The following is a 24601-nucleotide window of genomic DNA, read 5'->3' as shown; positions in this document are numbered from 1 at the left end:
TGTATTGAATAGAATGTAAAATACTGTAGGAATATTTTAAATCTTTTTATTTCATAACAGTAAACATACAGCATTTAATTTGCAAAATCAGATATATAAATAATGGTATGAGCAAGAAGAGAGAAGAAAAAATGTAAAGAAGTGAACATGAATAAAAGAACCACATTAATCATCATTTTAACAAAGCTTAAAAAATTCCACATTTGGCTTCATGTAAATATTTCAAAATACAATGTTATTTTATCCCCGTGTGTACTGAGAAGCACATAAAATTCATGTGATTTTTAAATGATAATAACAAAATAAAAAAGCGCTCATTTACAGCTTGAATATGTAATATTTTTGTACCTTACAGTTAAAGTTCAGATGTGCATTATGTTCTCACATAAAAAAGTAATGTACCAAAGTAAAAAAAAAAACATTTGAAAATCTTAGAAAACATTTACAATTTACATTTTCTGTCCCTTTTACTACATTGCCACTTTTAATAGGTAAAAAAAGAACTACCGATTAATTTGAATTAATTTGAATTTTATCGCCTTAAAAAATCTTAGAATTGAGGGAATATTACAAAATAAATAATAATCGCCTGTAAAAAAATTATTCAAATACTTCCTGACATTAGGAATTAAAAGTTAACTTTACTTATTTTCATTCGGCAGGGTGCCAGTTCATATTGCTTTAGTAAGATCAAGAAGATACAATGCTTTGATTAAATATAAATGCTGAACAAATCCTTGTACTTGGAAGTACAAGGCACTTGCATAAGTAGTCACTTCTTAAAAAACAAGGGATCACAGTTGTTGCATTTTAGTTTTCTGCTAGAAGAGATGTGTAAAGCCACTCATCAGACACTAGAATCAGTCCCCTTCACATCTCAGGCTTTTGATTGCTTTCCCTAAGATCTTCTTCATCCTCTTTTTATCAGTTTTTCTCAAAATCTCCCCATCTGATTGGCGTCGTTTTCAGCTTCTGGGTTTTCGTGGCCCTGAAACAAAACATTTTTTGATAGTTCAAATCTTCTGTGCTCAAACTGCATTCATTAGCCTGTTTAACATTTTGTGCATTTATATTCTAAATACATTTTCTGCACTCTCACTACTCTTATTTTTCTTCTTAATCTCACTACTTAATATTTGATTGATAGGCAAGGACTTCTTAAGCATTTGGCTGACCTGTGCTCCATTACGCTCACTGTAGGGATCTTCGTCATTCTCTTCCACTTCTGCTCTCTTCTGTCTGTCATGCACTGAGTCATCAAGAGTCTAATGGATGTTGCAGTGGGGATGATGGGAACAAGTCATTTTTCATGTAGCATTTTGTATCACTTCCTCAGCATACCAGTCCATCAATGCCTGTATTCCCTCACCTCATCCGCTACATCGTCCTCATATTGCTCATCTGGCTGGTCCTCTTGCTGCTCTGGATCGCCTGCCACCTATTGATATAGCGCATCAGTAATCTGCTTATCGTTCCATACCAGTGGGTTTAGTTCTTCTGCTGGAAATTACTAACAGCAACTTTGTCAACAGGTTTTACATTTATTCACGATTTTAAAATTCTTATAATTAAAATAATAATTAAAAAATAAAACAGTAAAAATGAAAATCAATCATTTTAAATGCTACAAAATTATAATGTACAGTATGAAAATGATTTGTTTTTTTGAGATATTATTATTATTATATTAAAAAAAAAGTAACTTTAAGATGACAAAGATAATTTAAATCTATAAACATCTGTATTAATATTAATGTTATACACTGTTATTCAAAAGTTTGGGGTTGTTACGTTTTTTTTTTGTTTTTTTTTTTACGTTTTTTGAAAGAAATGCTCACCAAGGCTGAATTTATTTGATCGAAAATACAGTAAAAACTGTAATACTGTGAAATATCATTACAATTTAACTGTTAAATATGATTTAATATCATTTTATTTTAATATATATTAAAATGTAATTTTTTTCCTGTGATGTGAATTTTTTAGCATTTAGTGTCACATGATCCTTTAGAAATCATTCTAATATGCTGATTTGGTGCTCAAGAAACATTTACAGTTGAGGTCAAAAGTTTACATACACCATGCAGAATCTGCAAAATGTTAATCATTTGACCTGACCTGAATAAGATATTTCACATAAAAGACGTTTATATATAGTCCATAAATTTATAAAAATTACCCTGTTCAAAAGTTTACACACACTTGATTCTTAACACAGTGTTGTTACCTGAATGATCCACAGCTGTTTTTTTTGTTTAGTGATAGTTGTTCACGAGTCCCTCGTTTGTCCTGAACAGTTAAACTGCCCGCACTTCTTCAGAAAAAAGACCTTCAGGTCCCACAAATTATTTGATTTTTCAGCATTTTTGTGTATTTAAACCCTTTGCAACACTGACTGTATGATTTTTAGACCCATCTTTTCACACTGAGGACAACTGAGGGACTCAAATGCAACTATTACAAAAGGTCAAAACACTCACCGATGCTTCAGAAGGAAAATCGATGCATTAAGAGCCGGGGGGGTGAAAACTTTTTAAATTTTGAAGATCAAGGTAAATTTAACTAATTTTGTGTTATGGGGATTTTTAGGCAAATATATAGGCAAAAAATATATGTGATATTTTGGCAAAATAAATAAAATTACACATCTCTTCTGTCTGTCATAAAATTACACATTACACATGTTTGGGACACACAGTCCCAAACATGGGACTCATGAACAACTATCACAAGCACAGCTGTGGATCATTCAGGTAACAACACACTATTAAGAATCAAGTGTATGTAAACTTTTGAACAGGGTCATTTTTATAAATTGAACTATTATTTTCTCTTGTAGACTATATGTAAATGTATTTTATGTGAAATCTCTTATTCAGGTCAGTACTAAATAAATAATAACATGCATTTTGTATGATCCCTCTTATTTTTGTAAAATAATTAACATTTTGCGGATTCTGCAATGTGTAAGTAAACTTTTTACCTTTTCAATAAATAGTGATATTTTAGGATTATTTGGTGAACAGAACGATCAAAAGAACAGCATTTATTTGAAATAGATGTTTTTGCAAATGAATTTCTTAGAGACCCCAAACATTTGAACAGCAGTGTATGTTCAATATTACCAAATATAATAATAAAGTTAAAAAATTCCTTTGGCAAAAGAGATAAAACATCATAGGTCAGTATCACCGCAAGACTTTATGTCATGAATAATATTCAAAAAGCTCTGTATCCATCTTGTTAACTCACCACAAGCTGCTCATCCTCTTCAGGCCTGATCTTACTCGCATTGCTCTTGTACTCCGTTTCTTCTTCTCCCTCTTCAAATTCATCTCGGTTCTGGTTGTTGGCCTCATTCACAGCATTCAGGTTTTTTTCTCCCACGCCCTGCTCAAAGGAGTCATTTTAAGAGAGAATAAGTCATTAATAGAAATCTTAAACTTCAAATGATGTAATTTCCTGTGATAAAACTTTAAAGAAATTGTAATTTGCACTTCAAAGTCAAATAATTGAGCTTTTCAAGAAATAATACAGAGACAGCACAGCCACAGTGTTTACGCCACACTGCCTTGATGTTATTGAATAATTAATTTATGGCACTGCATGCAATTTGTCATTCACGCAGTGTGAAAGTGGTCCGAATCTACATGTGACACAGATCTCATTTCTAAACTACGTAAACAAACATTGATCTGTTTAAATTTCTTTAAAAAAAGAGAAAATTTGCAAATGCAGGTCAAAAAAGACAATGAGACATTATATATCATAACATACACACTGCATTATCAGACACACCTTGTCATGCTTCTGAGTTGTGTTTACATCTTCTCGTCCAGTCATAACGTGGTGTGACTGCACAGCATTCCCTGTATTTCAACAGAAAAAAGATTTTTCAAAAGATTATTGGAATATGTTTTACAAGAACATACTATTTCTTTGTCATTTCTGAAATTTAACAGCAATTTTTGAGTAAAAATAGTTCTTATACCAATGTTTTTCTCAGGGTAGTAACATAAATGTGCCTTTAAATGTATCTTTTAATGTTTTTTTTTCCCCTAAATCTCAGCTTGGTAGCACTTTGGGCTTTTGTGCTAGCTTCATAAAATACAGCAGAATCAGAAAAAGCCAATACCTGCCACAAAAATATCCTTCCTTACCAGCAATAACTGTATCCAAAGCCTCAAAGTGTACTTTGGTTCTGTGAAGTGGCTCTGTCTGCGTCTGTTTCTCCGGGCTTTGGCTTAGCGTGTTGCGAGGGTTAATGCCCAGCTCTTCTGGGTTTGATAAGGAATGTTCCAGCACTGCCTTTTTCCCCTTATCCTCTCCTCCTCTCTCCTTTGATGTGCTTCTCTCCTCTTTCTTGCCGTTTCCCTCAGCAAAAATATCAATTTGCCGAGGCTGCTTCATTGCCACTTTGGTCGCATTGTTATTTTCAATCTCCAACACACCTTGAGGGGATAACCCTTTTCCATTTTCCTCATATCCTTCCACCTGTAAAAAAGAAACATCCGTATGACCAAAGTGTGGTGTGCCCTGATGATAAGACACTTGCATTAGCCACAGTCACACATGTACATTATTAGGGTTACGTGAGTCATCTCATCCCGAAGTTGACAAACTAGCCCAAATGGCCTTTGAATACATACATCAAGTGCAATAAGAAGTGAGAATAATTTCAAAAAAGGATTAAGACTTAATCCATTTGTGACGTGAGAGTGTGAACAGCACACATTCATGGCTACAGCAGACTAATCCATAGGTTTTCTTACTAATAAAAGCAAAGTATAAATAAATGAGTTAGTCTTTTTAACGTCGTATGTTACTTTCCTTCTGTACCTGAATGGGCTTATTATGCAGCTCCTCATTTAGGTGCTCTACTGTCTCCGGTATATAGCTCCGGGTGCGTTCGGTAGCAAATTTATCAATTTTAGTTGCTCGGCCAGCACTGGATGCTTTATTACGATTCTCCTTTAATCGCCTCAGCTCTTCCACCTGAAGCTTTATTCAAACATTGAATTAGGATGGAATTAAAAATTTCTCAAGTGATACTTTGTGATGCATGGATTGGGTAATGAAAGTCAAATAGTATGAGAGCTGACTCTATGAGAGAAAGATGCTAACTCAGCACAGAGACTGTAAAACGTAAATTAAATAAACAGCCAAGGAGAAAATGTACTGAATTTATAATGTTATATACTCTAACCTTCATAAATAATTGGTATAAAATATACTCCCCAGTTTTATTTGAGAACAAAGGTTTACATAACCTGACGCAACAGAAGAAATGACTTCTACAATGTAAGGTGAGGAAAAATAGGTAGTTTATATGTTAGAATGTGTCAGTGGCATATTATATCAGTCAGATACAATGTCAGCGTTAAAATGTTAATGGCAGGCAAACATGCATCACTCACACAGGGTCAAATGCCAGGGTGACACATCTGTAGTATTTACACAGCTTGAACCTGTGGCCTGAGGTATAAAAAAGATGAACTATAATAAGAGACTTTAGACATGCTTATGGCAAGAGTTTCCAACAAACTTAACTTTATAATAAGGTGTCATTTGTAAACATTAATGTATTAACTAACATGAACGTACAATGAACAATACATTTATTACACTGTTTATTAATCTTTGTTAATGTTAGGTAATAAAAATACAGTCATTCATTGTTCCATGTTAGCTCACAGTGCATTAACTAATGTTAACAAACACAGCTTGTGATTTTAATAATGCATTAGTAAAAATTTAAATTAACTAAGATTAATAAATGCTGTAAAAATGGTTCATTCTAAGTTCATGTTAACTAATTGTGACCCTGGACCACAAGTCATAAGTGTCAATTTTTCGAAATTGAGCTTTATACATCATCTGAAAGCTGAATAAATAAGCTTTCCATCTTATATAAGCTTTCCATATCCAATATATGGTTTGTTAGGATAGGATAATATTTGGCAGAGATACAACTATTTCAGTATATGGAATCTGATGGTCCAAAAAAATCAAAATATTGAGATCACCTTTAAAGTTTTCCAAATTAAGTTCTTTGCAATGCATATTACTAATCAAATATTAAGTTTTGATATATTTACAGTAGGAAATTTACAAAATATCTTCATGGAGCATGATCTTTGCTTAATTTCCTAATGATTTTTGGCATAAAAGAAAAATCTATAATTTTGACCCATACAATGTATTTTTGGCTATTACTACAAATATACCCCAGCGACTTAAGACTGGTTTTGTGGTCCAGGGTCACAATTTAGGTAATCAATGTTAAAGGAGTTCACTTCCAGAACAAAAATTTACAAATGATTTACTCACCCCCTTGTCATCCAAGATGTTTGTGTCTTTCTTTCTTCAGTCAATAAGAAATGATGTTTGTTGAGGAAAGAAATTCAGGAATTATCTCCATATAATGGTGCCCCCAAGTCTGAACTTCCAAAATGCAGTATAAATGCAGCTTCAAATGGCTCTAAACGATCCCAGCCAAGGAAGAAGGGTCTTATCTAGCAAAACAATCAGTCATTTTTGAAACAAATTGAGAAATTCTATACTTTTTAACCTCAAACACTTGTCTTGTCTAAAGGTCATTGCAAACTGAGTCTGAATTTTTTGTATTGACCCGGATTACACAGACTACGCATACGCTTCGCAGAGACGAGACAAGACAAGACAAGCTTTTAAGTTTAAAAGTATGTAAATTGTCAATTTGTTTCAAAAATGACAGATCGTTTTGCTAGATAAGACCCTTCTTCCTCGGCTGGGATCGTTTAGAGCCATCTGAAGGTGCAATTTAAACTGCATTTTGGAAGTTCAAACTTGCACCACTGAAGTCCACTATATGGAGAATATTCCTGAAAAGTTTTCTCAAGAAACATAATTTCTTTTCAACTGAAGAAAGAAAGACATGAACATCCTGGATGACAAGGGGGTGAGTAAATTATCTGTACATTTTTGTTCTGGAAGTGAACTTCTCCTTTAACTAATGAACTTTATTGTAAAGTGTTACCACTCCATCTCACATCTCTCTACGCATTATAGCTGTCTTTGTAGGGTGAGATAGCATAAAATGAGATGAGTGCATGATTAGTAGATTAAAAAGTTTAGGGAGACAAAGAACAAATATGAGTGCATTAGGATGCATTAAACTGATCCAAAGCAACAGTAAAGTCTTTTACATTGTTAGAAAAATAAATAAATAAATGATTTCTGAAGGATCATCTGTCACTGAAGCCTGGAGTAATGACTGCTGAAAATTCAGCTTTGCCAGTTTTGGAATAAATTAAATTATGAAATATATTAAAACAGTACTCTTTTTTTTTAACCATGTTCAAGGCTCAGAAAGATAGTAAATACATTGTTAAAGTAGTCCATAAAGCTACTCTTGTGAAAAGTGGCAGAGACTGAGATGGAAGAGAAGAAATTGTGGAATAAAATCATTATTTTTGTTTTCTTTGTACCCAAAAAGTATTCTTGTAGCTTCACAACATTACAGTTAAAGCACGTGTCACATGGACTATTTTAACGATGTCCTTACTATGTTTCTGGGCCTTAAACGTCCTGGTTGCGTTGCTGTCTATGCAGGGTCAGAAAGCTCTTGGATTTCATCAAAAATATGTTACTTTGTGTTCCAAAAATGAATGAAGGTTTTATGGGTTTATAAGAGAATTTTAATTTCTGGGTGAACTATCCCTTTAAGAATCAATTGTTTTTTATTTGCCAGTTCGTTTCTGTGTTTGTTAAAGGTGTTGGAGTGACAGAATGTGATTTACTTCAATCATGATACACACCTGGGCTGCAACAAGTGCATTTTTATGGTCTTGTAATGTGAGTGAGAGATGATCTTTAGAAGCTTGCAGGTTCTTGTGCTGTTCCTGAAATGATGAGGAAGAAAAGAATAACTGTCATTTCAGTAAGTCTAGAATAGTAAAATTCCAGGACTGCAAAACTGAACATCGGTCTTTGACTGAAATACATGCAAATGCAAACTTCCTTTAAACCCTGATCACATAATGCAACACAGAATCCTTTGTAGTTTCTCTGACCTGCACATCAAGTAACTGTGTGTAGATGTCCTGATGAGCTTTCCGCAGCTGTCTGTTCTCCTCTCGAAGGTTGTACACATTCTCTACAAAGAGGAAAGCTGGTGATGAAAGACTCTAGCAAATGTGTATGGTCAGGTGCATTTTATATGGTTGGAAATGGATTTGGTCTGAGCCTTAAATCTGATTACTCTGAATACAAGAGTAGCACACAGATTTACCTTTCAGTCTGGATATTTCAACCTCCTTCTCCCTCTGCAGGTTGTCTATTTCCAGCCTGTGCTCATCCAGAATATGTTCATGATCCTGTCCTTGATTCTGGTGCTTGTCTTGAAGTTCATAGTATTGCATCTTCAAGTCTTCATGCTGGGACTGATTTAGTTGTATGCAAAATACATCAGAATTATTATGTTCAACATCATCCATGATTAAAACATCACAACTAGTTTTTGAATTTTTCAAAAACTTCCATTCTGCCATCTCACCTTCAGGATCTGATGCTCGGTCTGCAGAGCATTCAGTCGATAGGTTGATTCTTGCTGTTAGGTCAAACAAAACTGTAAGTTATTATGCATCCACAACAGCTGACAGCAGCTCTATCGTGTTTACACATCATTAGTAATCAAAACACCATACGTTTTAAATTACCTTTTCTTTGTTGAGGGCCTTCTGTGATTCCCGCTTAAACAGAAGCAAATCTATGATGTATTGACAATCAATAGAGGCTTTTAAAAACAAACGTGAAGCAGACTGCATTCAGCACAACCTGGACTCATTATCATTCATTATCTATCATCATTATCAAATCGCATCCAGATTAAGTGGGCTGTGTTTATCAGGAAATCAATTATTGTGCAAATGAACAGGACATTACCCTCTTCAGCCTTCTTATGCTCCAGTCTTTCTTTCTGGAGGGACTTCTCTAGCTTAGAATGATGCTCATATACCACTGAAAAGAGAAAGAAAATAATATTTTTATCATTTCATTTATTTATTTTACTTTTAAGTAAATGAGTAAAGAAATTGGAATAATTGGAAATCTGAATAATTTGATATATTAACATATGTATATCTAGCCCATACAAATACACTACCAGTCAAAGGTTTTTGAACAGTAATGTTTTTTTTATAAATAATTATCTTCTGCTCATCTAGCCTGCATTTATTGGATCCAAAATACAGCAAAAGCAGTAATATTGTGAAATATTTTTACTATTTAAAATAACTGCTTTCTATTTGAATATATTTTAAAATGTAATTTATTCCTGTGATCAAAGCTAAATTGTCAGCATCATTACTCCAGTAATATCAGTGATGATAAAGACATTTATAATGTTACAAAAAAATTTCTATTACAGATAAATGCTTTTCTTCTGAACTTTCTATTCATCAAAGAAACCTAAAATTTTACTGTTTTCAACATAGTAACAATAATAATTTTATTTAATTAATTAATTTATTTATTTATTTGAGCAGAAAATCTAAATTTTAGAATGATTTCTGAAGGATCATGTTACTGGAGTAATGATGCTAAAAAAAACAGCTTTGAAATCCCAAGAATAAAATACATTTTAAAATATATTCAAATAGAAATCAGTTATTTTAAATAGTAAAAATATTTTAAACGTGTACTGTTTTTGCTGTACTTTGGATCAAATAAATGCAGACTTGGTGAGCAGAAGAGAATCTGACTGTTCAAAAACTTTTGACTGGTACATATATGTATATCAATTATAAAATTCAATACATGTTGATATTAAATATACAAGTGAGATACGTACTTAAAAATGTGTTACAAAAACATCAACAGATTTTTATATGTTGTGTTGCATATATAAACAAAATATACATTGATGACATATGGTTGCTACACATAATACCATATAAAATCATCATAGATATTATTAATTAGAATTATTATATACATATACTATAATTGTACTTTTTTGCGTTATGAAATTATTTTCAGGATAATTAAGTTAATTTCATCCCTAAATCATTACTGCAATCCAATCTCTTTCTCATTGGAATAACATTTAAATATTAAATAAAAAATATTAATATAAAAAAAAGGTTTTTTTATACCTCATAGCAGTATTTATTATACTGCCTTTGATGAATTAAAGTTCATTTTTAATTTAAAAATCTCTGTAAATCACTTTTTTTAATGTAATACAATAAATGACTGAATAATTAGAAAAAGGATACCAGACACTTTACAGTGATGAGAATTTAGGAGTAAAAATGATTTCACAAGGTCCAATTGTATAGATTCAATTTTTTTTTTATGAAAATATGATTTCTTATTGTTTTCTATTGGACTGAGATGTGATCTTAACATTTACTGACAGGTTTCATGAGATTCACATAGATATTATGAACACTATAATCTGGCACAGAGAGGTGAAAATCCTCAGTGTGGTGTTATCCAATGTTTGTCAAAGGGCCCCTTTCAAAAGCTTAAGAGCCAAAAAATCATTGCCATCAATGAAAGCAAATAAGTATTCTCAAAGAATGTTGTTCACAAGAAAATCTTGATGCTGTTTCTGATGCGTGTCAATTATTATGTACCATCTATTATGCTTGGATAAGAGGAATTAACAAACAGGCCAAAACATTTTCAACAGAAATCTCCGGAGGCATGCAGCACATATCTCACAACAATCAGATAAGCCCTAATCAAACTAATCTAATACAAAGTGCCTTCGCTGTGGGATCTTTTCATTAATTTTCTACCTTGCAGCTGCGCAGAAAGTGACTCTTGATGCTGCTGGTACTTCAAAGCCGTCGCCTCAGTCTTTTTCAGCTCTTTATGCATCTCATATGAGATCATGAAGGCGCACAACGTCCCGCAGACGAAGATGAGAAGTAGGAAAGACTGAAATATTCTTCTCTGCCGTCTCGAACAAATTCCTTTCCCCATACTTTCCTCCTCTTCTTCAGTAGACGGTAAAGACTATGTGCCATCCGATTCTTCAGTAACGTAAATGTTTAGAAAAGCCACAATGATCCGTCTGTTTTTTTTTTTTTTTCTCCTCGCGATGCTGTCCCTTTAATGGACGCACCAGTTGATTTCAAGTATGCTTCTCAAGTTAGCTCTAATTATAGGCTACTTAAACCTTACGGAAAAAGTAAGTCGGACTAATGGCTTGAATTGGCGTTTTCAAAACTTTCATACGTGTCATTCAGAAAAGACTGTCATTATAGTCAGTTCTAACCAACTCCTCCCTTTTGAGTACAGTGCCACCCAGAGGCCAATGCGCAGACCCACAACATTTACTTCAACAGTTACTGTACTTAATATTTAAAGAGTCAAACCAAAATTTATTCAGACACCCTCAACCTTTCTCACATTATCACAGTTTATTATAGTTTAGAAAATGGTAATACAATATGACAACAGCTCTTAACTGTGTCAGAACAAATTCTTCTTGATAATGTCGGATAACTTTGATAGAAATGGAGGTAACAAAATATGATCAGTTCAAATTTTTGGTTCCAAATTTGTATCAGTTTTACTGGTAGTCCACTGTAAGAAGAATGTTTGAGTATGTATAATATGTCACAGTTTACTTTATTTTGCTATCCTCACTTACATAAATGAACGCTCACTACTGAAAAAATATAACAAATTATATCTGGTGTGTGAAAAATTTTGGATTTGACTGTATTTCAGAGAACAAGGGATGATTTAATATACAAGTAATAAGTAAATGTATTGTGTATAAAATAACTACTTTAATGTATACAATTAAATATTTTCACACATATTTTCTTGCATAAATTGACAAAGTAACTTGAAATTATATACAATAAAAACTGTATTGCCATCTTATTCTACAGTTTTATTATACATAAAAAATATTCAGACACCAGATATATTTTTAATATATTTTTTTACTAGTGGGTGCAGGATATTGTAGTTCATTTATGTAAGTGAGGACAACAAAATTAAGTGACATGTTAAATGAAAAATTCTTCATGCAGTAGACTACCAGTAAAACTCACAAATTTGCGACCAAAAATTATTCACGTAGACACGTTGACCTGACCATGTTTTGTTTAATTGCTAATGCGACCTTTTTACACCACAGACTGAACAAAATTAAGCATTGCTTGGTAATTGGTTAACAAAGCACTGATAGTTGTGTAAATATTGCCATACTAACAGTTGTCTGAATTTTTGGTTGATTGTACTCCATAACATACTTTTCTATCAAAGTTATCGGACATTATGAAGATGAAGTTGTTCTTCCAAAGTTTAACTCTGTGTTCTCATCATATTTTATAACATTTTCTAAACTATAGTGAATAAACTAGTGATAATGTGAGAAATGTTGAAGGTGAATAAATTTTTGGTTTGACTGTATATAGGCTAATATCCTAATTTCTGGCTGCCACAAATTAAAAGTAAATGAAATTCAGATAAGAAGCGTGCATGAATTGTATAATTGCACTTTATTTTTCCTGTAAGAGCGGGCGTGGCCATTTGTAAATCTAATGTGTCTACCTTCAGGTCTCATCCACTTCTAGCTATTTTTAGATATACAAAATAGCTCATTTTACTGTTTACTGCACTTTATTATTCTTCTCATTATTTCCCTACGGCGGCTTATGAACTGGAAGTCTCACGCATTACCAGAAAACAGCTTACTTTAAAAAATTTAAAAATTTAGAAAATAGGAAAAAATTGAAAAATAAAAAAAAAATTAAAAATAAGGTGGATACATAAAATGAAACAAGGCAATCTGCTCAGCCTGAGACCTTCCAGTTTTGTCATTTAACTTTTATAAACATGATTGGAAATCAAAACATGATCCATGTGTGTAGTGTATCCTTTAATTTTAGGCAGAAGTTTCCAACATGACTAGAATAAAACAGAACTTTCTTACAGTGATTATGATGTCACAGTGGTGGTCTGTGTTCTACAAAGTATAAATCATTGCTCTGGCCAGATTATTCCTTTTTCTTTGTGATATATGTCTAAGTTGTGCAGCTGTCAAATTGTCAAGCTAGAGATGGATAGTTCATTGCAGTCCTCTGTCTCATGGGCCAACGACAATTACTGGATGTTGTGGAACAAGTCGGATGAAGTAATAGACTGGTGTCAGGAGGAGAAACCAGCTCTAGAGAGAAGAGTTCAGGAGCAGACGAGCTTTAGAAAGCTGATCCGCTGTCATGCCAGGCGCACTGCTAAAAGAGTAGAACTTTGGGTACCAGCTAATGCAAAAATGGTTGAAACTTTAATCTTTTGCAGCAAAGCTTCCAGGCCTGATAAAATTTCTGTTTAGTCTACTGCTATTTTCTGGGATGAGGATGTGGACTGTACATGGGTTGATGTTGAAAAGCTGAAGAGCCAGTCAGATGTGATGGTCCCACTGCATAAAACCTTTTATGAACACTGAGATGAGTCGAATGACATATATGCTGTTTGCTCCTTTTATGACACGCTGGAAAGCAAGTCAAAGGAAAGAAAGAAGGAAGTGAAGTAACATCACAGGCTCATAAGGCATCCAACCCATTGTCCTTCAGTGAACAGCAGGCAAAGATGCATACCGAAGCTTTCTTTTGTTTCCTTGCTACCCGACATTATATAAAGTGACTTTCAGGTAGGTAATGGTAGCCAACACAGGTAAGTTGTAATATTCTTGCATATATGTTTTGTCATATGTCTTTTTACAGTTTTATCACGCTGTAGGAATGCAGACACAACACTCTCAACACTTCTTTCATCAAAATAATCCTGCTGAGACTCAAGGATCTGACCTGTGTTTTAATAGACCCTTCTCATAAAAAGTAGCAAAGAAATAAATGTTAAGTAGATCATAAAAGTTTCCAAGACAGCTTTAATGTGTCCTTCATATAACAAATGTAATTAATTCATTTTAAAAAATCAACCCCCTGGGACATGAAAGTGTAGAAAAAAACACTCCAAAACTACATTAATGGCTTTTCAATGACACTGCCAATTAAGATTATGTTCCTAAATTGTACATATTCTTTGGGAATATCCTTATCATTCAAATATACAACAATTTTGCATTCACATATAATAAAACCTCTTTGTCTATGATCTTAACTGAAATGATTCATAATTTGAGCTGTTTGGATTTCCAAATAATTCTGAGCTCTAATTCTCCATCTATTTTTCCCATAAATGGCGTGGCCATTTAATAGCTTCCAGTGTCATTGCCTTCCAGCTATTTTTAGCTGTACGAAACAGCTTGTTTTGCTGCTTGATATTGCAAACTGGTGTGTCTTACCATATTATTTTAATGTATTATCTTATTTAAGAACACAATGGTCTGTTGGTTTGTAGTGCAAACAGTTTTATGGTTTGCTGCACGTTGTTATTCTTCTTGTTATTTCCCTGTAGCGGCTAATAAACCGTCTCACACATTTAAAGAAGACGACTTACTTCCATGTTGAAAAATAAGGTGAATAATTGTAATTACTTTATGACTGACAATGCTTAAGATATAATATGTCATTCTCAGTTTCATTCAAGAACTTCACTATACCATTGTCATGTTACAAAACTATTGTACTGCAGAAATAGCAAGTGATATACATCAACTTTTATATATACAGTCAGTGATACTGATGTGTCGGGCCTTAATAATAAATAATATAGTTAAATATGGTTAAATATAGTCTATATTTAGGTTGACAGGACAAAATTAGCTCATTTAACATAGGGAAGGGCTATTCTGACCATATGTCTCACACACCACTGGAAAGTACAGCTCATTGTTAACGATCATTACTTGTCCACATGTGGGTGTCACTGAGTTATGAGTTACTGACACTATGGGTAAAGCAAACGCCTTGTTTGGGTTCATTTTGTATTATTTGTGGTCAGACTTGACCAACTTGCAATAATCATACTGGAGCAACACCTATGCAGCAGTACGCCAGACAAACATTGTAAATTACTAAACTATAGAAGAGGGAAAATCTGTTTTGAATCATTGGTGAACAATGTAAATAGTCATGTCCAGCATGGTGATGAAAATAAATCCAGACTTGCCCCACCTTAAGTCATTAAAATGTAAATTTGGAACAACAGACAAACAGTTCTTCCATTTGTAGTCCATTAATTATGCTCACTGAGCCACACCGCTAGAATTTATTAGCTTTTTATGCATTTAACTAATTTATTTACATGGTAATGCAATTCTCTCCTAAAAGCTAGAATTGAAAAAACAATACACAATATTAAACTATATTAATTGGCTTTGTGTACAGTGTTTTATGGTTAATGGGATAGTTCATCCAAAAATGAAATATCCGTCATCATTTACTCACCCTCATGTTATTTCAAAGATGCTTGATTTTATTTCTTTTGTGGAACACAAAATAATCTTTTTTGAAGAATGTTTTAGCATTGAATGCACAAACACACTGATTATAAAATGTATCAAAATATCTTCTTTTGCATTCCAGAGTAAATGATGACAGAAATTTCATTTTTGTGTAGACGATCCCTTTAAAGGAATAATTCACCCAAATGAAACACCCCCAGGCCATTCAAAATGCCTTTGTGACCCTGGACCACAAAACCAGTCATAAGAGTAAATTTTTTTTAAAATGTAGAAATCTGAATTTATACAAGCTTTCCACTGATGTATGTTTTGTTAGGATAGGACAATATTTGGACGAGATACATCAAGATATTGATTTTATATCACGAGAGAAATCAAAATATTGAGAAAATCACCTTTAAAGTTGTCCAAATGAAGTTCTTAGCAATGCATATTACTAATCAAAAATTAAATTTTGATATATTTACAGTAGAAAATTTACAAAATCTCTTCACAGAACATGCTCTTTACTTTATATCCTAATGATTTTTGGCATAAAAGACAATTCGACAATTTTGATCCATGAAATGTATTGTTGGCTATTGCTACAAATATACCCGTTCTAATTATGACTGGTTTTGTGGTCCAGGGTCACATTTGAGTTTCTTTAGTGACACAGTAAAAAAAACAACAACAACAAAAAAAAATAATTAGCTGAAACCATGGTTCTTGATGATTCATAAAAATATAGGTCAATGTGTACAGCCACTTCAAGAGTAAAAAAAGCAGTTACAAAAAATAAAATGAATTCTTCAAATTGTGTCTCCTGATGAGGGCCTATGAAGTGAAATGATTGCTCTGTATAAGAACCTGAACCTGAATGGATTACAGATAATAATGTTGTAAATAATGTTCAGTTTCACACAGACCCATCGTTTTACCTCAGTATATTGTCAGGAACCATGGCACTTCATTTTGTGTTTTTGTCTGCTTTCTTCTCTCGAAGCGACTGTACCCTTGACTTACATTTTATGAACCACCAGGGATCATGGTTTTAGCTACAACCCTCAGCTACATCAGCTACAAGACAGTCAGCTACATCTTGGATTGCCTGAGGATGAGTAAACACACAATAAATGAATAAAAATGAAAATCATGAATTACTCACCCTCATGTCATCCCAGACCTTTGTTTGTCTTCGAAACACAAATTAAGATATTTTTGATGAAATCTGAGAGCTTTCTGACCCTGCATAGACATCAACGCAACTGACACGTTCAAGGCCCAGAAAGTAGAACATCCATCTCTTAGTTCATCCTCTCCGTTGAAACCTTCACACAAGTTCAAACTAAATCTGATGTCACATGGACTATTTTAACAATGTCCTTCCTACCTTTATAGGCCTTGAATGTGGTAGTTGCGTTGCTGTCTATGCAGGGTCAGAAAGCTCTCGGAATAAACCAAAAATATCTTAAATTGGTTTCTGAAGATGAACGAAGGTCTTAGGTGTTTGGAACGACATGAGGGTGAGTAATAAATGACAGAATTTTTTATTTTTGGGTGAACTATCCCTTTAAGCAGTGCTTTTTATTTGGAATGAAAAGAAGGTAAATACAAAATCATTGATGATATAAAGAATATTACTAAATGTACAAATTTGTATTGCAATGTATATTTGTGCAGTCTTAGTTGATATATTGAGCGCCACCATGTGGAATGATCTCTGACACACCCCATCCGATCACGTTCCCGCGGATATCACAGGATCCGTCTTGACTGGCGTACTCTTTAATTCTCCCTGCATCCAGCACATGGTCCCACATGTTCACCCCAGTAATTTTTCCAGTGAAGGCAACCGATGAGTCCAGATCTCTGTACATACCCGACCGGCTACGCTCTTGCCCCAGCAGAATGAACCCATCTCTGGGCAATACGTGGCCTTCAGCTACTCCAGGCACTCTGGCAACGTTCTCTCCATTCACCCACAAAGTAGCCAGCCCCTGCGCAGAGCTCCAAGCAGCACAGAAGTGTCCCCACTGCCCATCTGTTACTACACTGTGAGCTTCCACTAGATGGGTCTCACCGCCCACCGTGAGGAGCACAGAGTGTCTTGCCAAAAGAAGCTGGAGCTCTTGAGGGTTTTTCTTGGTGCCGTAAGAGAAAAGCACTGTTCTATTCAGAGACTGAGTCACTTTGGCCCACAGACAGATGGTGAATGATTGTAGGGACATGGACATGGAGGGTGTTACCTCGGCGAAGATGTGCTTGGAGCGCATTGGGAATAATAAAGCCATTTCACAACCTTAAAAAAAAGAAAGAGCGAGCAAGAAATTAAAGTCATTATTGCTCTGAATCATCATGTAATGACAAAGTTAAGTGTTTGCACATCTCAGAAATCTTTTGTAGAACCTATGTCTTTACTATCACATTCGGTCTCTTCTATTGATTAATTTAAATTATATTATGGGGCCGTTAAATGCTTCAATCTGATTGGCTGACAAACGTTCTAAGATGTGCAATTATTTTCAAGGAAACACGCGGCGAATGTAGTTCCAGGCAGCTCTTGACCGCATGTCCATATCACTTCGCCACATTATTTCATTATTTCATTATTTCAAATGTCCTTACAGCGTAAAACAACAAAATAAACAAAACCCACAAGGACACTGGCCAAACAAATAAATACTTAATTAATTCATTAACAAGCTCGCTTGCTCTTTCTCTCTCTCTATCGCTTTCCGTCTGTCTGCTTGTCTGTCTGTCTAATAACTTAATTTTTAACTGCATATTAGTCTGCTAACAATGGCTCAAGCATCGTTACTAAGTCTAAAATGACGTTTTGGAATTAGCAACGGAGGCGTTGGATGAGCAGCGTAAGAAGTTAATCCTACCCACAATAGCATTTTAAGGACAAAACCAGGACGAATGCCTTGAAATATATCATCTGGTCGTTGTCTTGAGGTGTGGTAGCTATAGTATAAGCGGAATAATTGACTTTGATCTGTTGAATTCTTCGAAAATAATGCACACCCGAGGTGGTGATGCGGCCACGATGCAAAGTGGCCGTTAAATTCTTATTTTCTAAGAATTTAACAGCCTGTCGTCAATTGTTCCTTAAATATATTATAATTTATTTCTCAATATTACTGTTTTTGTTGTATTTTTGATCAGTTAAATTAAGCATTGTTGAGGATAAGAGATAGATAGATATATAAATAGATAGATGGATAGATAGATAGATCAAAACAGTGAAATCGAAGATTTGGTTTTCCTACAGTTGAAACATCTACCTGAAGGCAGAAATCTGTGTGCTGTTGCTCGCTGAAAAAAGGCCAGCTGGGCATGTACCCTTTGGAGATCTGCAACGGTGGCCATTAGCGCTCTCTCCAGCTTCCCACTGTCTGCATTGCTTGCTTCTTGTTCCTTTGGATAAGTGGAGAAAGTCTTCATGGCCACTTGCCCCAGACCTGCTCCTAGCAGTGAGCTGCTCTCTAGTTTGGTGAGACGGGTGGCCTGGTTCTTGCTGAACTGAAGGAGCTGCTGCAGCGTGTCATTGTTTTGGGTTTGATACATATCTGCAGCCTCTCTGAGCTGCTCCATGGCTTGGTTCAGATTGCGGTTTATCTGTTCACTTATACATTTGCATGTGTTTTCTGAAGCTTGGATGCACGCTTTGTTGTTGTTAAGCTTATGAAGCTCCTTCCGTATGGAGTCCATCTCCACCTTAACCATGTCTTCATTCTGCTGCAAGAGCATGTTTTGCTTCATCTCAGAGTCCTCTAGCATGATGAAGAGTTTTTCCCAGCGTGAGAGGTCTTGAGGCGGACAGGGAATTTGCGTAGTTTTTGCTGTGAAACAAAGAGTATGGTTTTAACTGCTCTGTGTTGGTGCAACGTAACCATTTTTGAAGACGTTCACTTCCAGAATTAAAATTTCCAGATAATTTACTCACCCCCATGTCATCCAAGATGTTGATGTGTTTCTTTCTTCAGTCGCAAAAAAATTAAAGTTTTTGAGGAAAACAATCCAGGTTTTTTTCTCCATATATTGGACTTCAATGGGAGTCAACAGGTTAAAGGTCCAAATTGCAGTTTCATTGCAGCTTCAAAGGGCTCTACATGATCCCAGCCGAAGAGTAAGGGTTTTATCTAGTGAAGCAATCGGTCATTTTTTGTACATTTTTTTTTTAACCACAAATGCTCATCTTGCACTAGCTCGACCTCAAACATTACGTAATCATAATTATTACGTAAAACGCTCTTTACAAAAAAAGGTAAAACAACGATGTCGGACATTTTTTTAAGTAGTAGGAGAAAATGAGTTTTTTGCCCTACCCTACCTTTTTTAACCAAGGTACAGAGAACTAACAGCGCACGACTTTTCCAATGTGATTACGTAATGCGTGAAGAAACGTATGTGTAAGGGGAGCATTTGTGGATAAAAGTATATACAATTTTTTTTTTTAAAGAAAATGACTGACTGTTTCGCTAGGTAAGACCCTTGTTCCTCGGATGGGATCATGTAGAGCCCTTTGAAACTGCACTGAAACTGCAATTTGGACCTTCAACCCATTGGCCACCATCTTGGAAAAATCTTGGAACGTTTTACTCAAAAACCTTATTTTTTTTTTTTTTTGTGACTGAAGAAAGAAAGACTTCTTTCAAAAACATCTTGGATGACATAGGGGTGAGTAAATTATTAGAAAATTTTCATTCTGGAACTGAACTTCAAATCTCTTTTAAAAGGTAATTTGATCATATAACAATTCAAAACAAAATCTACTTAAATAAATAACATTAACATTTTTTGGTTTGTTGTCATCCTTTGTTCTTCCCAGCTGCCGCTTTTGTTGTGGCCAAACGATTGTTAGCTGCCATTTTGCCATAAGTTCTCTGAAATTGAATAACCTTTATGATGCTCATAAGCATCCTGTGGTTAATATGTTCAAGCTCCAGGCTTGGCTTTGCAGGAGAGTGTCAGTGGAAAGGTATGTAAATGTCAAATGTCAGGAAAGCTGCCAACACTTCTGTATTTTTGAAAGTTATGGGTCATGACTCATGATTTTATTCTTTCAAACCATGAAAAATACAGAAATTTAAATAAATTTAGGTGGTTAACAACAAATATTTTTAGAAAGTTGCCATATCCTTTGTTGTAATATGCTACATTTAACTTTTAACAGTAATATTTAGCTATTTTTTTATAATTATATGCATGCAGCTTTTATGACAGCTTAAGAAATTATATGAAATATTTGTTATTTAAAAAAATAATTTATCACACCATAGGTGCATTTAAATAATATGAAAAGCATAAATGTAATTTAAAAAAACTGACACAAAATATTTGTACAAAAAGTTTTTGAACAGTAACAGTCAAAAGTTTTTAAACAGTAAGATTTTCAATGTTTAATGTTTAATGAACTCTCTTTTTTTTAGAATTCTTTTATGAATAGAAAGATCCAAAGCATTATCTGAAATGAAAAGCTTTTGTAACATTGTACAGTATACCATTCAAAAGCGTGGAGTCAGTATATAATCTTTTTTTTTTTTTTTTTTTTTTTTTTGGTAAAGAAATGATAGAAATTATAATTTTTTTATTTAGCAAGTATGCTTTAAATTTAACAAAAGTGATAATAAAGATTTATAATGTTACAAAACATTTCTATTTCAGATAAATGCTGTTCTTTTGAACTTTCTATTCAACAAAGAAACCTGAAAATATTCTACTCATTTGTTTTCAACATAATAATAATAAATGTTTTTGAGCGGCAAATCAGAATATTAGAATGATTTCTGAAGGATCATGTAACTGGAGTAATGATACTAAAAATTCAGCTTTGAAATCACAGAAATTAATTACATAGACAGTCATTTTAAATAGAAAAATTATTTCAGAACTCTTTTTGCTGTACTTTAGATCAAATAAATGCAGGCTTGGTGAGCAGAAGAGAGAAACATTAAAAAACTTTTGACTGGTAATATTTTTAATATCAATTCGTCACACTTCAAGACCACATAAAGTTGACTGGTGAAGACAAAAAGGTACTTAAAAATAGTGAAAAAAGACTTGATGACCAGTATAACATTGTCTTTTTTACATTATCTGTTTAACTGAATCTTTAAAAAAAAAAAAAAAATTTCAACTAACCATTTATTCAGTAGTTGTTATGCAGTCATTAATATTTTTGAGGCAATTGAGAAGCAAAGTTTCAGTACAGCAAATTATATAAAAACAAAGAGACACCTGGAATTGAAAAGTACTTACTTTGCAGCCGTTCACCATTGGAGATTCCATTATAGTAGTAATCCTCTCCATATTCATAACCAAACACATTCCCACTCAAAAAGCAGGGCAGGCAGAGGGCCAGCACGGCCCCAGGCACGTACATTCTGATGTTAATGCTGGTGTATGTGTTAGTCTGCCCCTGCATGTAATCAGATTATTTTGTAAATCAGATGTTCCACAGTCACAAAAATGCCTTGTGGTTGTTCCTGTGTTGTTACAGAGTCACCGTATCTCATGTGCCTGGAAGCCCACTGAGCGTACATGAGGCTAAGCAAGCTCTTTTAAACACAGCACCCAGAGCAGGGCTGTCACAGTGTGAGTAATGCTTTGTTGGAGGTGGGCAGCATATGTGATGTACTCAAATGTCACAGCCTCCACCACTGGTTGGGCAAGAAATTGTCATGGGGGTGTGGAAAGGAAAAGAAGGAAAGGGGTTGGGTCTCCCCAAAGGAGATTTCTGCCTCAGGTCAAGGTGGAAGCAAAGAGAGAGAGAGATTTGGGCCAAAAGATGTTTGATCTTTTGGGACTAGCTATAATGTCTCCAGAGGGAGCTTTCCGTCGCATGTTGTCCGGGAGTTAACCTCTCCATTCATAACTTTTTTATCACTGTTCAGCACTTGAATATGCCAGTTCCTCACTTACATCTGATTCTTAAAGTGATAAATCACCCAAAAATGAATATTACTCACCATTATGTCATTCCAAACCTGTATGAACACAAAATAGGATATTTTGAAGAACGCTTCAACAACCCATACAGTAAATGTCAGTGGGGTCCAAAACTTAATCCAAAAAATACGGTATTTTTGTGTTCCACAGAAGAAAGTCATATCGATTTGGTCATATAAATATTAATTGACTGAAGTTTAACTCAATCGAGGGAAATGAAAACTTGAATTACGCAACACCATATTGAATTGTGTCAAGAACTATATTAATAAATAAATTAACAGCAGATATTTCGATGGGCTGAAGATAAACAATGAGCGATTGAGTATGTCATGGCTATTTAGACCCTTAGGCCAAAACGTTAACAACATAAACAAGTTAATACTTACATTACAAAACAATGAAGTAATACCATCAATCTGGTTTCCAGTTTTCATGCTGTTGAAGGATGTGTTTGTGACCTCACGACAAAGTTGAAACCTTTCATGCTAGAAATTTTGGTTGAATACCTAAAAGTTATTTTTATGTGAAAGGTCTTTTTCCAGTAGAAATGTGTATGTCAGCATAAATCAGACCAGAGAAGTTTTAAATGAAAGCTCCACCCGTTGCTTATGAGCGGTGAGAAATTTTTAGAAGCACAGCCAAATGATTTATTGAGGTGAGGACAAACATCTGTTAAATACTCCTTGTCTGGGGTGCGTCTTTAGTTACCAATATACTGTAGGCTGTTATGAGAGAGACAGAAATAGCATTGTTTAACTGTGGGCTGATTTAGTGTTCGTCTGCTTTTGTGCTGTGCACGTGTGAGTGTTTCAATATCAGTACCACCACAGTCCATTCTTATTTGTTTTTCTCCTAAAATGAATGGAATTATCCCTGTACACTGCCGTTCAAAAAGTGGGAATCAGTCAGATTTTTAATGTTTTTTAGACAAGACTTTTCTGCTCATCAAGTCTACGTTTTTTTTTCCAAATAAAAATACAGAAAAAAACAGTACTATTGCAATTTGAAGTAGTTGTTTTCTATTTGAATATACTTTAAAATCGAATTTATTCCTGTAAGGCAAAGCTGAATTTTCAGAATCATAACCCCAGTCTTCACTGTCAAATAATCCTTCAGAAATCATTCTAATATGCTGAATTATTATCAAACAGTTGTGCTGCTTAATATATTTTTTGGAACCTGTGATACTTTTTCAGGTTTGTTTAGTGAATAAAATGTTAAAAAAAAACAGCATTTATTTAAAATAGAAATCTTGGGGTCAATGCATTTTTTTTTCTTTCTTTCTTTGAAATACTTTTTTTATACTAATACTTTTATTCAGCAAGAATGTGTTAAAATGATAAAAAGTGATAGTAAAGACTTATATTGTTGGAAAATATTTCTATTTTGAATAAATGCTGTTCTTTTAAACTTTTTATTCATCAAATAATCCTGAAAAAAGAATCACAGGTTCCAAAAATTATATTATAAAAATTATATTATTTACAACTTATTTACATTTATTTTTACTTCAGAGAATGACAATTATTTTGGCATCATTAATACTTTTTGTAGAATATTGTAATATTCTGCATTATGTAATCGACATCATTTGGTTGTTGAGAACACTGACTGTGACTCACACTTAATGTTTTTTCCCTCACACCTTTGGCAGACACAGTTATTAACACTATAATTGCTTGCCTTATTTGTTTACTAATTGTTACATAACAACTGTTTGGATGGTTTTGCTTGTAAATTGTGCTTGATTTGGTGCATATTTCTCTCCTGATTCTAATGAGATAACTTTTTTTTTACTGGAAAAAGTCTTCATATTTTAGCTGAAAGCAACATTGAAGTTCCATTTAGATTTACATTTGCAAATGTTCAAAATGCCTTTTTGTTTTTTTGTTTTTTGTTTCTTACAGGTTTTTCCACAAGACTGGAGTCATGTAATGTTTTTATCAGCTGCTTGAACTCTCATCACTTTATATCTATTCTGGTGCAGAAACAAACTCATCTACATCTTGGATGGCCTGAGGGTGAGCACATTTTCAGCACTTTTTCATTTTTGGGTGGGCATTTCTCTTATTTTGCCTAAATGTGGTATTGTTTTCATTTATTACTGTCCTTCAGAGGCTACAGAAGATGTTACATGTTTCCCAGAAGACAAAACAAGTTCAGTTTAACCTGATCTTGAAGATCCAAAAGTTTTCACCCCCCTTAATGCATCATGTGTCCTTCTGAAGCACCAGTGAATATTTGAACCTTCTGTAATAGTTGCATATTGGTCCCTCAGTTGTCCTC

The 24601-nt window shown here is 34.0% G+C and overlaps 2 protein-coding genes across 3 annotated transcripts; both read right to left on the bottom strand.

Moving 5' to 3' along the window:
- Window positions 1-78: 78 nt before the first annotated feature.
- On the bottom strand, window positions 79-11257 carry golim4b (golgi integral membrane protein 4b). Of its 2 annotated transcripts, XM_051126156.1 has the most exons (14): window positions 10788-11257; window positions 8926-9000; window positions 8700-8749; window positions 8537-8590; window positions 8273-8423; window positions 8055-8137; window positions 7800-7883; window positions 4840-5001; window positions 4161-4494; window positions 3799-3869; window positions 3253-3390; window positions 1370-1438; window positions 1176-1265; window positions 79-988 (listed from the first exon to the last, which is right to left on the bottom strand). In XM_051126156.1, the coding sequence occupies exons 1-14, from the start codon at window positions 10972-10974 to the stop codon at window positions 935-937; spliced, it is 1602 nt and encodes a 533-aa protein (XP_050982113.1). In that variant the 5' UTR covers window positions 10975-11257; the 3' UTR covers window positions 79-934. The 2 variants fall into 2 exon arrangements, with proteins under 2 accessions (XP_050982113.1, XP_050982118.1); XM_051126161.1 differs by lacking the exon at window positions 4840-5001.
- Window positions 11258-15174: 3917 nt separating this feature from the next.
- ptx3b (pentraxin 3, long b) lies at window positions 15175-21945 on the bottom strand. The gene is made up of 3 exons (XM_051096592.1): window positions 21623-21945; window positions 18646-19203; window positions 15175-17657 (listed from the first exon to the last, which is right to left on the bottom strand). Exons 1-3 carry the CDS (start codon window positions 21786-21788, stop codon window positions 17041-17043), a joined length of 1341 nt encoding a protein of 446 aa, XP_050952549.1. The 5' UTR covers window positions 21789-21945; the 3' UTR covers window positions 15175-17040.
- Between the last annotated feature and the right edge of the window lie 2656 nt (window positions 21946-24601).

This window comes from Labeo rohita, chromosome 2 (assembly GCF_022985175.1).
Source record: "Labeo rohita strain BAU-BD-2019 chromosome 2, IGBB_LRoh.1.0, whole genome shotgun sequence".
Lineage (NCBI taxonomy): Eukaryota > Metazoa > Chordata > Actinopteri > Cypriniformes > Cyprinidae > Labeo > Labeo rohita.
The sequence above is the reverse complement of the archived record's forward strand: the minus strand, read 5'-3'. Positions and strand labels throughout refer to the sequence as shown.

Excerpts from the sequence above, each read along its gene's own strand:
- golim4b (XM_051126156.1), bottom strand. The coding sequence starts at position 10,974 with ATGGGGAAAGGAATTTGTTCGAGACGGCAGAGAAGAATATTTCAGTCT. Across the intron at positions 4,495-4,839 it reads TGCATAATAAGCCCATTCAG|GTGGAAGGATATGAGGAAAA; the intron begins GTACAGAAGGAA and ends TCTTTTTTACAG. Across the intron at positions 1,439-3,252 it reads AAGAGGATGAGCAGCTTGTG|GTGGCAGGCGATCCAGAGCA; the intron begins GTGAGTTAACAA and ends CTATATCAATAG.
- ptx3b (XM_051096592.1), bottom strand. The coding sequence starts at position 21,788 with ATGCAGGGGCAGACTAACACATACACCAGCATTAACATCAGAATGTAC. Across the intron at positions 19,204-21,622 it reads CAATGGTGAACGGCTGCAAA|CAAAAACTACGCAAATTCCC; the intron begins GTAAGTACTTTT and ends TTTGTTTCACAG. Across the intron at positions 17,658-18,645 it reads ACACAGATTTCTGCCTTCAG|GTTGTGAAATGGCTTTATTA; the intron begins GTAGATGTTTCA and ends CTTTTTTTTAAG.